General features: G+C 47.2%; 5 protein-coding genes across 5 annotated transcripts; 3 read left to right on the forward strand and 2 right to left on the reverse strand.

The window, feature by feature from the left end:
- Nucleotides 1-14: 14 nt before the first annotated feature.
- Nucleotides 15-776, forward strand: N7525_001573 (uncharacterized protein; the record flags this gene model as incomplete). Its single annotated transcript, XM_002557776.1, has 1 exon — nucleotides 15-776. One exon carries the CDS (start codon nucleotides 15-17, stop codon nucleotides 774-776), a length of 762 nt encoding a protein of 253 aa, XP_002557822.1.
- A 2247-nt stretch (nucleotides 777-3023) lies between these two features.
- Nucleotides 3024-4920, forward strand: N7525_001574 (uncharacterized protein; the record flags this gene model as incomplete). The annotated part of the gene is made up of 3 exons (XM_002557775.1): nucleotides 3024-3481; nucleotides 3534-3833; nucleotides 3903-4920. 3 exons carry the CDS (start codon nucleotides 3024-3026, stop codon nucleotides 4918-4920), a joined length of 1776 nt encoding a protein of 591 aa, XP_002557821.1.
- A 1583-nt stretch (nucleotides 4921-6503) lies between these two features.
- N7525_001575 (GMC family oxidoreductase) lies at nucleotides 6504-9006 on the forward strand (the record flags this gene model as incomplete). Its single annotated transcript, XM_002557774.1, has 10 exons — nucleotides 6504-6646; nucleotides 6699-6852; nucleotides 6909-7162; nucleotides 7219-7262; nucleotides 7319-7934; nucleotides 7988-8048; nucleotides 8100-8385; nucleotides 8442-8567; nucleotides 8627-8811; nucleotides 8875-9006. The coding sequence occupies 10 exons, from the start codon at nucleotides 6504-6506 to the stop codon at nucleotides 9004-9006; spliced, it is 2001 nt and encodes a 666-aa protein (XP_002557820.1).
- A 387-nt stretch (nucleotides 9007-9393) lies between these two features.
- On the reverse strand, nucleotides 9394-9800 carry N7525_001576 (uncharacterized protein; the record flags this gene model as incomplete). The annotated part of the gene is made up of 2 exons (XM_061211959.1): nucleotides 9394-9533; nucleotides 9563-9800. 2 exons carry the CDS (start codon nucleotides 9798-9800, stop codon nucleotides 9394-9396), a joined length of 378 nt encoding a protein of 125 aa, XP_061071185.1.
- Nucleotides 9801-10166: 366 nt separating this feature from the next.
- Nucleotides 10167-12046, reverse strand: N7525_001577 (type 1 glutamine amidotransferase domain-containing protein; the record flags this gene model as incomplete). Its single annotated transcript, XM_002557772.2, has 2 exons — nucleotides 10167-10346; nucleotides 11309-12046. The coding sequence occupies 2 exons, from the start codon at nucleotides 12044-12046 to the stop codon at nucleotides 10167-10169; spliced, it is 918 nt and encodes a 305-aa protein (XP_002557818.2).
- Between the last annotated feature and the right edge of the window lie 789 nt (nucleotides 12047-12835).

Raw genomic sequence — 12835 nt, forward strand, 5'->3', positions numbered from 1 at the left:
TTGCTTCCCTCGCGATGCCTGAGCCAGACTGGAGCAAAGCATGCATAGTTGGCGATGGTTGTGCGCGGGCTTCCATATCAGCCGACCCGAACTACGTGCAAAAGTTTCACCTGTTGAGTCAATATTCCGACGACACTGATAGCCTCACAAGCTCGAAGTGTAAGGATCCTTTTGAACTTCCAGTTCTCAGTCCAGACAGTCCGGTCAACCAAGGCTACCAAGTTATCGTCTCAAGATGGGTTCATGAGGAACTCGAAACAATGTACATGATAAAACATGACCCTATCCATCACGAACGTCGGTATACGGTTTGGTTCGGAATTAACTTGGATAGATTTGGACCAATTGACACCCCGTCCAAATTTTTCCAAGTCCTAGAGAAGTCCCTGCTGTCCGGACACGTGTTATTACTGGATACTGTGCCGAGTTCCAAACCACCGGGTAGACGCGAACTATGGATTCCGATGTACGGGTATTTCGGGAATTGGTATGGCCCGGAAGGGAAGAAATGGGCAGTTTTGGCTGCAAAGAGGCGAACGCGCCTCCTGAAGAAACTTTGGGAGCGAGGAGATGTGCGGCTTGTCAATGAGAAACCCGCCGAAGAATACTGTCCGGTGTTCTTGTCTGAACTCTCGCTTACCGTCGGCACCGGTCAGAAATTCTCACCTTATGAAGAGCGCGACTGGGGGGTAATTTTCCCCGAACTTCGGAACAAGGAACTGCAGTTACTTCATCCTGAAAAGGAAGAGAAGGACGGTCACTGTGTACTTGCTTAGTACCACCTCGCTTTCTGTATTTCCGTGTCTTTCAGACGGGCACCTAGGAGGGTTTTGTTGTCATAGTCGCTGCTTGCTACGTTTTCTTCGCTTGAGGGATCACATAACTCGTTTGCTCTTTTATATAGCTATGAAAGGACGCGTATCAATTGACAAATATATTGAGTGGGATTTTTTGCATCCCTTGCAATTCCTTGTGTACTCTAAGCTCATACGACCTTAAGATGATTTCTTCTGGCTTACCCTAGATCAATACAGGAAGGGCTCAAAACGTCAACGCTTAAGACGTCCAACACAGATGTATATATCCTCTCGATCGTGATATAAAGAGTTAAAGCCGAAAGCCCAGTGTATTACCCTAAAGAGGTTGTACCCTATTGCTACTAGGGACCTTTCTGCAGCAACCGGGATTACCAATATCTTACTTCAAGCTAAGATGGGGTTCTTTGAAGGCATAGCCAGTGATCTGCTTTTTATCGAGGCATCCGAGTATTGAAATTGGGTTGTGCAGTGACAAGGGAGCAACGAGCTCAACTCGATGATTGTTACAAGAGAAGAGAGATAACAAACAGACTTTCCAAGTCAATATCAACACTTTCGTCTCAGTGACTCATGTTAACAACTGTCTTTTTTAATCATTAATTTATTCATGTTTGATTAGCTACAGTAGCTGAATCAATACCTAAACTGCCGTAGTGTAGCCTACAAATCGAAATATAAGTAGGGACTAGCGTATAAAATAAGGCATCGGCGTTATAGACCAAGCTATTGATCTTCCTAAGATAGGAAGCTTCAATCTATAAGATTACTCCTCCGCTTAAGAACGAACCGATCTCGATACCTAAGATCGACTAGGTCGAGAAAATCCTAAGGGGTCATAAGCTTCATGACCTAATTAATAGGGATCCCCTAGCCACTTCTTGGCGACCCGGACGTGAGAGAAAGATAGCGCACTCAGTCACTGTAAGTAGGGATATACCTATAAAGTAGTATAGATTACTCTTTAATATAGGAGATAAAGGTATGTAGAAAGGCCACTAACTTCGCAGACCAGGTTCTTAACGAGATAAAGAAGAGAAAGGGAGAAGAATACAGAGCTCTAAAGACTAGTATAGGCACTTCTAGAAATCTCTCTCAATTAATATGAACTTTGAAAGGCAAAATAAAAGTCGGTGGTGAAGGAGAAAGAAAAGCATATGGATGTTATACATATGCTTAGTACGAACTCACGTATTGCATTCTTACTCACATGGAGTGTAATTGACCTGCTTGGTCGACGTCGCTGCACCCTCGTTGGACCAACCCTGCACTTTTGCGCACACATCTACATGGTTATTAGATGGTCCACGCAGCGGACAACAAAGACACTGTCATCGCCTTGGCATTTGTCTATACCGTGTGCTGGTCGATTGGGCTTTTCGCAGTGCTTTGCCTATTGCCTTAACGCTCTTTGTTCTTTTGTCATTCCCTTTGTTCTGATCATCTCACTAGTTCAGTTCCCTACGCATAGAAATACAAAGTAAGGTTAGTTTATAGTGATCCAGCGAAGATAGAGACCCATCTTAGACCACATTACTATAAATCAAAATATTGCATTTTTGCAATATAAGGGGTACAGACGTGATTCAGAAATAAACAAGTCGCAACGATTGATGTTTTAGAGTGCACTGTCTTACTCTCCCAAAGCTCTTGACAATGGCCTTTGTGTTGTCTCACTTCAAGTGATGCCAGTGTTGATACAGGGGTAACGTAACGTTATCCATAGATGCGTGGCTATAAGGAATTATAGACCGGAAGGGTGGTCGATTACAACGAGTGTGACTGGTAATTGTGCGTTTCCGAGAAGGGTTGCGGCTACGAAGTCATAAAGAGCCGTAGAGGCCAGAGGCCGACGGAGTCCATCGAATTGAAACAATATCCGTCAGTTCTTCTTCTCTTTTCCGACATCCGAACAAAGACGGTGGGATATATACCAACAAAAGGAAACGGTGAGCTAGGAGGACATATATTAGGGTACTTATTCAAATCTAATGTTAGATATAGTTGCAGACGAGGACATGAAACTCAATCATCCAGAGAATTACTCTGTTACTATAATTGGGACAATGCCTTTCTCATAGATGAAACTAGACATACTGAAGACATGGGCTCAAGGTGAGAAGGGCTATTCTATATATTTCGTCAGTTCAGTCACTCATCCAGGATTCTTTCCACATACTCTGTCTGTTCTTTTCCGTCTCGCTGAACATGGATGGTTTTTCTGCCGCTGCTGGAGCCTTTAGCTTTGCAAAGGTCGTGCTATATTGTATCAACGTTTTGGATGACTACCGACGACTTTTTGTCACGGGGGAGCTTGGTTATCTCGTTAGCAAGTGTGATGGGCCAACAAGCACCCTCACCTCGAATATCAATGCTGCTGAGGAAGTCGTGAGACATTGGAGCCTCTTTTACGAAGAAGACTTTGATTACAAGGTCTTCTGCGAGGACCTTCAAAGAACGCAGGTCGAGTTCAAGAAGGCGGCAAAGATGTTCCATAATGAGGTTCAAAGTATTTGTGGCAAAACAGGCTCTAACCTACCTAAGAATCTTCACGGTCTGGTAAAGCTTATGCAAATGAAGTATCACAGGAAATTATTCGGCATAATACAGGGTCGCATAACCGATCAGGAAGCGTCCATTAAAGACTTGGTCAGGACCAGGCATATGTATGTTTATATGAGTTGGTTTGAAAGTACCCGGCTAACCCTTTATATTTAGGTACACTAACAACCGTATTCGACGGGACTGCATGAGCTCACCTGGGCTACCAAATGAGGTTTGGGCCCGGCACGTTGACATCTCTCTTTCGGCTAACAAAACTATACCCTTCGTCATTCCTCGACTCTTCAGTGACTTCTACCACGGTGGGAATGGCTATTTCGGGGACTTGGTGCAAAGGCTCAACCTCTCCTCAGTCAAAGGATCAGCACACCAGCGGAAGGTAGTCTACATTTATGGGGCAAGAGGACTAGGGAAGACACATCTGTGTTCCGAATTTGCAGACCGACATAAAACCAGGTATGACACGTCCACTAGAATTTCCTTCATATTAATATCTTGCTGACTATTCAATTTCCAACGAGCAAGGTATTGGGGTGTCTTTTGGTACAGATTCGGTGACAAAAGGGTTGAGAGTCTCGATCCCTCATCTAAAATACGTTTCATTAGTCAACTGTCTGGTGTTCAAGAGTCATGGCTTTTAATCATGGACAATGCTTCATGCTTGGCACATGCAGAAAGTGTTTTGCCTAACAGCGACAGAGCACACATTCTTATCACGACCGAATTATCTCCTGCTAAGACGGCTAATTCCATTCACGTTTTGGACATGGACCATGAAGATAAAAAGGAATTTCTTCTGTGGGCAGCAGGGTTTGTGAAGCCTTGGTGTGACTCCGATATTGCATGGAGCGAAGATATCATGAAACTTGTCGGCCCCAAAGCGGTACCTCGTACCCTTTCCTATGTGGGTGCCACAATTCGCAGTGGCTCTTGTGCCCCAGAAGAATACATTGCAATGTTTGAAAAGGAACAGATACTGGAACTCAAGGGGGATATCCAGCAGGAACCGGACAAATTAGCTTTCGATATGGCTGTCGCGCAAATTCAGAAACAGAACACTCGCATTTCCAAGGACGCATTGAAACTACTTAATATTTCCTCGTTCTTCACCACCAGGTACATCACTTTGAGCACCTTGACGAAATCACTCATCATCTACGATACCACTAGGGAAGAGCAACGACGGACGCAGTCGAACAGACGGGCAGGAACATGCAGAATAACCAACCGATTTTGGCCATCGAAACGCAGCACGCGGAATGGCGAAGTCCACCATATGCATCAAGTGTCGCCTGGTCGCCAACTCCCAGAGTCGCCGATTGACCGTTCAAGAGCTATTTGGGCAAGTACAGAGCTTGTTGATATGTGGTTGCTTCAATGCCACAGTTCCAATAGGGTCTACTCCATGAATGCTACCGTACGAAACTGGATCAAGAAGGACCTGCATCCATCTGAGCATGAACTTTGCCAGAAGGTTGCCGAAATGGCAGGTCCCTGCCAACTCGAGTATTCGGAGAAGACCCCTTCGACGGCCAGTTCTTGATAGATATGATTCCTTCAGTCGAGATTTGTCCTATTGTGATCTCTTTTCCCCCTCGGTGTGAGTTCGCTGGATAGAATTGTTAGATTTCATCATAACATCTTCTTATTTGCCCGAAAATTTAACGTTTCTCACATTTCATCACGCACCTGATTACCTCTCTATGTCGGACTTGGGCTATTCTTAACGACCGTTTTAATTCATTGAACGCATGGTCAAGGCAAGGGTTGTCGGCAGCAGAACAAACACTAAAACAGTCTCTAGAGACTGGCTTTGGACTCTTGTTTGATTGGTGGAAGATATATTCGGCGCTGTACTTATGTCTCTGGCAAGCGCTGCTCATCCCTGAAATCAGCCAAGTAGAACTAGCTGCTAGGAGTAATGGAGTAATGTTCGACACGATTGTATAACTTTTCAGCTTAACCAACAAATGATGTAGAAGTATAATGCAGCCTGATGTGGCAAATATCCTCCAATGGGAATTTGTATCAGCAATTTACGTCTGCCGCCTCTTCCGTAAACAGCTGCACGCCCCACGCCAACTAAGTCTACCCCGCAAAATTACTATTTACAGCACTGCGATTGCGGGGATACCGACAATCCACGCAGGACGCTAATGCGGCGACAGTCCGGCACCTAATAGGTGGGCTGAATCATGTTTCCCGGCTAATCCGAATCTCACTGAATCAGTATATTACTTCACTTGACCAAGTCCTACTATATTAGGTTCGTTCAAACCATGTTTATATTCTGCTCTGCCGCGAGGGTTCGGAAAAACAGCTGGAATATGCATGGATGGCATTGAACATGAATTCGTCACGTGGTTATTTGTCTCGTGTAGATTCCGGAGGCCAGGGATGTGTGTACGTGTGCATGGAAATCTATTGAATTAGGCGGCTTCGACAACCAATCACATAATCTTTCACTGCATGTCTCCAATAAACCGCTTTCGACCCCCACGCATATCTTCCTTATCCATATCCCGATACCCATATCCCGATACCCCGTCTACGAGGATGGAGGAATAACAAAGGCCCTTGGCAACATATTACCTGCGCATGATTTGCAAGAGCTCAGTCTGGGCAATCAATTGAGCTGACAAGAGCCATCCATGAAATGCGGGGAAATCCCCAGAAAGCATCAGAGCATACCTTGGCTGTTGGGCTGTTTGAGATACGACAGGGATAGTCAACTTGGAAAAACAAGACAATATCACTAGCAATCCTTCTTCTGATGTGTCGAAAAGATCATGCTTTTGTGCTTTCTTTCACCATGCTGATACCATGTGTCTGATGGAAAGAGTTGGGTAAACACATTCCACACGCACTTTTTGACAAGGATGAGTTCGGTCTTAGCCACACTCAAACGCTTGAACTCTGTCTCCGCGCGCGGGGTCAATGTATAGGGCGATTGGCTGTAGATGTGACTTGATGTTGGGGAAATACCTCCATAGATACTCCCAGGGGCACAAAGACACAGCTATATAAGGACCCCTCCAGGGGGTCCCATCGACAGTTCGATTATTTCCCCCAACACTTTCTTGACAATTATCCTCAATTCACTGTCTTGTCAATACGTTCAGAGTCATGACTATCCCAGAAGAGGTCGATATCATCATCTGCGGTGGCGGAAGTTCGGGATGTGTGCCTGCTGGCCGCCTCGCAAATCTCGATCACAACCTGTCTGTGTTGTTGATTGAGGCAGGCGAGGACAACTTGAACAATCAATGGTGAGAAAGTTGAAGTCCTCACTTCTAGTGAATGTATTTTGATGTGAATTAGGGTGTACCGCCCGGGTATATACCCGAATAACATGAAGCTGGATTCGAAGACGGCATCGTTTTATAGTTCCAGGCCATCTGAACATCTAGATGGTCGCCAGGCCATTGTCCCATGTGCCAACATTCTTGGGGGTGGCAGTTCCATCAACTTCATGGTAAGTGATTCCTGTTTGACCTGGTTATCAAGTGGCCCTAAGCTAATGCATTGAAGATGTACACCAGAGCATCTGCCTCGGATTATGACGACTTCCAAGCAAAAGGCTGGACAACCAAGGAACTCCTTCCGTTGATGAGGAAGCACGAGACATATCAACGTGCGAGCAATAACCCGGAACTGCACGGCAGTGACGGACCCATCAAGGTTTCATTTGGAAACTATACGTATCCCATCAAGAATGACTTCCTCCGCGCTGTTGAAACGCAGGGGATCCCATTCACCGACGACTTGCAAGATTTGAAGACTGCGTATGAGGTCCAAGATTGATTGCATGTAATGTCCCGCTGACGACTTAATGTTATAGCCACGGCGCCGAACACTGGTTGAAATGGATCAATCGTGACACAGGTAAGAAAAAATGTCCACTTTTGAATATTATCATCATCTCTGACCCTCGAGACTAGGACGACGAAGTGATGCAGCACACGCCTATGTCCACAGCACTCGAGCCAAGCATAGCAATCTCCATCTTCAATGCAACACCAAGGTTGAGAAGGTGATCGTTGAAAATGGCCGTGCTGTGGGAGTTGTGACAGTCCCAACCAAGCCTCTCGGCGGTGGAGAGCCAGTTCGCAGGATCTTCAAGGCTCGGAAGCAGATCATTATCAGTTCCGGTACAATGAGTTCCCCACTTATTCTCCAGCGGTCTGGCTTTGGTGACCCTGAGAAGCTGCGCCGGGCTGGTGTCAAGCCCTTGGTCAACCTACCAGGCGTGGGCCGAAACTTCCAGGACCACTATCTTACTTTCTCCGTTTACCGCGCGAAACCCGACGTCGAGTCCTTTGATGACTTCATTCGTGGAGATCCCAAAGTCCAGAAGAAGGTCTTTGATGAGTGGGATAAGAAGGGCACTGGTCCATTGGCCACCAACGGTATCGATGCCGGTGTCAAAATTCGGCCTACTGAGCAAGAGCTCGGCGACATGAAGAAGTGGCCTACCCCAGACTTCACGGAGGGTTACGAGTCGTATTTCAGGAACAAGCCTGACAAGCCCGTCATGCATTACTCGATCATTTCTGGGTAAGCATCTCGCACGGTTCGTTTTGGATGTCTCGAGGCTAACACACGCATAGCTGGTTCGGAGACCACATGCACATGCCTCCGGGCAAGTTCTTTACCATGTTCCATTTCCTGGTATGGTACAAATCCACTAAAGCGCAGTGGCTAGTGCTGACAAGATATTAGGAATACCCCTTCTCTCGTGGGCACACCCACATCCAGTCGGCCGACCCTTATGAAGTCCCGGACTTTGATGCCGGTTTCATGAATGACAAACGTGACATGGCCCCTCTGGTGTGGGGATATATTAAATCCCGTGAGACAGCCCGGCGCATGGGCTCGTACGCTGGAGAGGTCACTGGCATGCATCCTCAGTTCGCCTCCAACTCATCCGCACGGGCGCAAGATATGGATTTGGCGACTACCAAGGCATACGCCGGCCCGAACCATATTTCTGCTGGTATTCAACACGGTAGGTTTTCTCTTTCTCCAGACCGAGTTATCTCGCCCATCTAATAAGCAATATAGGCTCCTGGACCACGCCATTGGAACCCGGAAAGCAGCCTTCAGCTTCAATTCTCAATTCCAACAGACATGAAGCTCGTGCTCCTTTGGAGTACAGCGACGAGGATATTAAGCACATCGAGAAGTGGGGTACGTATCAATCATGGGAATTGGTAATCTCTTAGAGCTGTCTAACAGTTTTGCTGTAGTTTCCCGTCACGTTGAGACAACCTGGCACTGCCTCGGCACTTGCAGCATGGCTCCGCGTGAGGGCAACTCGATCGCGCCACACGGAGGCGTTGTTGACGAGCGCCTCAATGTCCATGGTGTCAAGGGGCTCAAAGTCTGCGACTTGTCTATCTGCCCGGACAATGTGGGCTGCAACACTTTCAGCGTGAGTGTTCCTTTTCTTGGTTTCTCTGGAACTGTGTTAGATACTGACTATTGCAATCGATAGACCGCTCTCCTTATCGGTGAAAAGTGCGCCGTCTTGGTTGCGGAGGACCTGGGCTACTCTGGAGCCGATCTGGATATGAAAGTCCCTACTTACCACGCTCCGGCGGAGTTCTCCAATCTTTCTCGCCTGTGAGCGTCTGCCTTGCTGTGAAATGAAGAACATGTTTGTGTCATTGCGTTTTATTTTCCGAGAAGAATCAATTCATTCCCATGTCAAATTGCAGTAAACAATTAGTACTCCCCGCAGATGTTAAGTGCTCGAATGAAGAAATTGCGGCAGACGGAAAGGGCATTAGTGGTCCACAGGGCTCCAAACTCGGATTTCGCCCTGTTGTAGGACCCATAGACCCCCAGGATCGCAACACAGGCGTCGACAATGAATCAAGTATGCTTTGGCGTTCCCATATGCCCTGCTGATGATAAGGACTTAGGGCGAAGGGTTCGACTAAAGTGTCAATATCAGTATGTGACTTGTGAGATGAGAGACATAGTCTCCTGAGTAAACGACTACTTACCTGGGTTACCGGACTTCGCCAGTAGTTCCCGGATCCTTCAAATGTCCGAAATACACACAAGCTCGGAGGGTGTTAGCGAACCGATCTTTCATCGACATGTTGAGGTGTGCAAGGAGGGCCAAGGTGGAATTGAAGTGCTGGCCGACTGGAAATCTGAATGAGAATATGTCAAACGAGCAGTGGTCGCGGGAGGCCGTGAATAGCCCTGGATCGAGCCACATAAGGCAAAGTCGTCCTCCCAGTGGAATGCTAACATCGAGACTGTGCCGTTAAAGTGGATTGCGAACGAGTCGAGGTTTGGGGAGTGTAGGTCATACTGGAATTTAGAGGTCAGTTTGACATGGCGGAAGCGAGTGACCCTCCCAGCGGAAACGTCCACGGGTGGTCTCGGGGTTGGGGCTGTGGACTCCATGTGGATAGGTGAAGCATGCTTGCAACCAGGTACTCTTGCCTGGGTCCACCGACACCGGATCCGTGAGGATCGACCTGGTGAAATACCAGTACATATGACAATATGTAGCTGCGTGTGTGTGTGTGTGGGGGGGGGGGGTTGTGTTTGTGTGCGGAGGGGGGAGAGAGAGAGATCAGTGGAAGTGAAGGAGGATCAGATGAAGTTCAGCCCAACTAAAGCCAGGGGTTCTATAAAACTTGTCCCTCGGCCTTCCATGTTATCACAACTTCGACCGTTGGTTGGTATGTGCATAAGCTATTCACTCCTATAGTATATATCCATAGATATTGGTTTATTTGAATTGGAAGATACAAAAGATTCCACACCTTAGACCTGAGGCCGATCCGGCCTAACAGAGCCTTTTACTTTGGTAGTCTCTGTCTCACCCTCTCCCTTTTGACTCTTGCCAGGTTCGTTCACGTAGGGGTTCATGGTATCCGCACTAGAGAGGCCTTCTTGCTTCTGCGAGATGCTTCCAGGTCCGGCGGGTGCACCCATGCCTCTGGGCTATTAGCAAGTTAGATAAGATTTCTCTTGAGATGCTGGGTACTAAAATGACGATATCGCGAAACAAGGAATTTATGACAAGACCCGGGAAGGAAATACGAACCACATCATAACCAGAAGATCCTGGTACGTCCTGCCCGCCCTCTGATCTCTGACTATACTCTTTGGTTGCTCCGCGTGGCTCTGTACTTCGCTCTGGAGCCTTGGGGCTCACCTTGCTCGTACCGCCTCTCTGCCATAGGTAGAATGATATGGGGAGCCCTAAGCCAATTGATACCAGCAACCTGTTGAAAGAAATTAAGTGTAAGTGAGATGCAGCTCGTGCAATGTATCACAAAAGGGAGACTGAGACCAACCACCGGGGGGTCTTTTCCTGGCCGGTCGGCCTTTCGGTGGCGAAATTCCTTCGACTCGAAGGCAGTCGATGCGGTTGAAGTCGCAAAGATGGGAGAATATGCTGTCTCCCTGCTGCATGTGGAATTGAACGGCGGATAAAGCTCATACTCAAGGGTCGATGAACTCGGAGATAGTAATTGGTAAATAGGACTTAAAGCGATGTATATTTTCAGTAAAAATGGAAGTGAATTGAATTTAGTGAACTAGAGCAGTATATGAGCTCTTGATCCCTCGGTGCTTTCATAGTTACATCATTCTACCTTTCGGACTTGTTTCCAAAGAATTGTTGCAAGCTGAGCCCTACGCTTCCAATGAGAGCCGTGAAACCTGATTATGGCTCCAAGTTTAATTATGACGCATTCGAAGAGGCTGCAGATGTACAGAGTTGTAGTAAGCCATCTGTAAGATCAAGTATCTCTTCTATCCCTTCACGTCTGAGCTTATAGCTCGCATCGGAGTCTACGAACAATACTTCGCATTCCCTAAAGTGTATACGGGAAAAAATAGAGACAAGTATATTTCACTGTAATAGTAAAAACAATATATTATACACTGATCATTCTCACAAACCGATCACCCAAGGCGCTTGCCGCCACAGGATTACCCGCAGAGACCAGCTCCCGATGCAACGTAGTACCGCCAGTCTTTTCCCGCACACCTTCAACCATCACTGCACCTTCGTTTCTCAAGGTCGATTCAACTTTCTCGACCTCCCCACCCCATAATGTCTCCATGAGATTCTCTTCCGCATCGCTCCACGATGTAATCTTATATCCGTTATAAACAAACGAGCCATCTCCCGCCTTCTTCGTACTCAGCAGGGCATAAGGCCCATGACAGATCACAGCAGTGGGCTTGTTTTCCTCATGGAAGTGACGCAGAATTCGCCCTAGTTCTGCATCCCCTCCTAGATCTTTGAGCGGTGCGTGCCCACCTGGGATAAAGACAGCCGCGAAGGTGGTCAACTCATCGTCGCTGATGGTGCTGAACGGTCGCGGGCTGCTGAATCCGTTCTCGCGTTTCATGCGTTCGATAAGATCGTTTCCGCGTTGACGTTCGTAGAAACTCCCGGCGTTTGCGATGAGTGATTCGCTACTTGGGTCTGGGGCGGGTTCTTGACCTTTGGGTGAGGCAAATGTCACCTCGTGGCCTGCACTAAGGATTTTGTGTAATGGCTTTGCGAGCTCCTGGAGGAAAAACCCCGAAGGCTGTTCGACGACCTTGCCAGCGTCGTGTCCGCTGGTCCTTTTCAGGGGGAAGGAGTGCGCATCGCTGAGGATAATGAGGACTTTCTTAGGGGGCATTGTGAAAGGATGTAGGATAAATCGGGAACTGCAATTGTCACTAATATTCTGGAAGAGTAAGGTGTACCTAGGTACTTTCCCTGGTCTTTTATATTCGGGATACTTCAAATAACAAAAGTTGCCTACAATGACATCGACATGACGTACCAAATCTCTGCACCATCGCCATCAGGGCAGAAACTTGTATGGTTCGTCGGATTGCCGATTTAGATAGTGATCCTTCCGACCAGTGTGTTCAAATATAAATGATGGGCGGAAATAGGGCAGTTCCAAGGTTATCCCATGGGTTAGGTAATTGCATCAGCGCACCCGGGCAGAAGTATCGTGTATGAAGCATCAGTTTCGAGACATACAGAGAAGCATGTTCATCTTGAAAATAACGCGGTATAGTCCGAGAAAATATAAGAAACTGAGTCTTCCGTCTAGAATACTAAATGTATGGACGTGGGGCTCGGGAAACTAGAATGACCTTTCACTGTAGTGCAAGGGCTGTCTTCGTACAGGGACTTGTTCTCGTGATGAGTATGTGATCCCCCGGCCCTGTGGTAGATTGTCTCCGTCTTTGTCGTATACATACAGGTCCAGGGTTTTCATCGTGCAACAGAGCATCGAACGTGGTCGTTGTTTGAGTGGGCGGGGGATATGAAGGATAGATAAAGTGCAGTCAGTGCGTGCCATTCTTTGTCTGATTGTCGAGGGTATGAAATTGAATTTCTATGCAGAGGTGGTTTGTGCTTTTCTGATTACCTAGGTATATTTGCTCATCGCCTCTTTGACAGGATTCTGAAA

The sequence above is a fragment of the Penicillium rubens genome, assembly GCF_028828025.1.
Source record: "Penicillium rubens strain IBT 27055 chromosome Unknown utg000001l_segment0_segment0, whole genome shotgun sequence".
NCBI classification, from domain to species: Eukaryota; Fungi; Ascomycota; class Eurotiomycetes; order Eurotiales; family Aspergillaceae; genus Penicillium; species Penicillium rubens.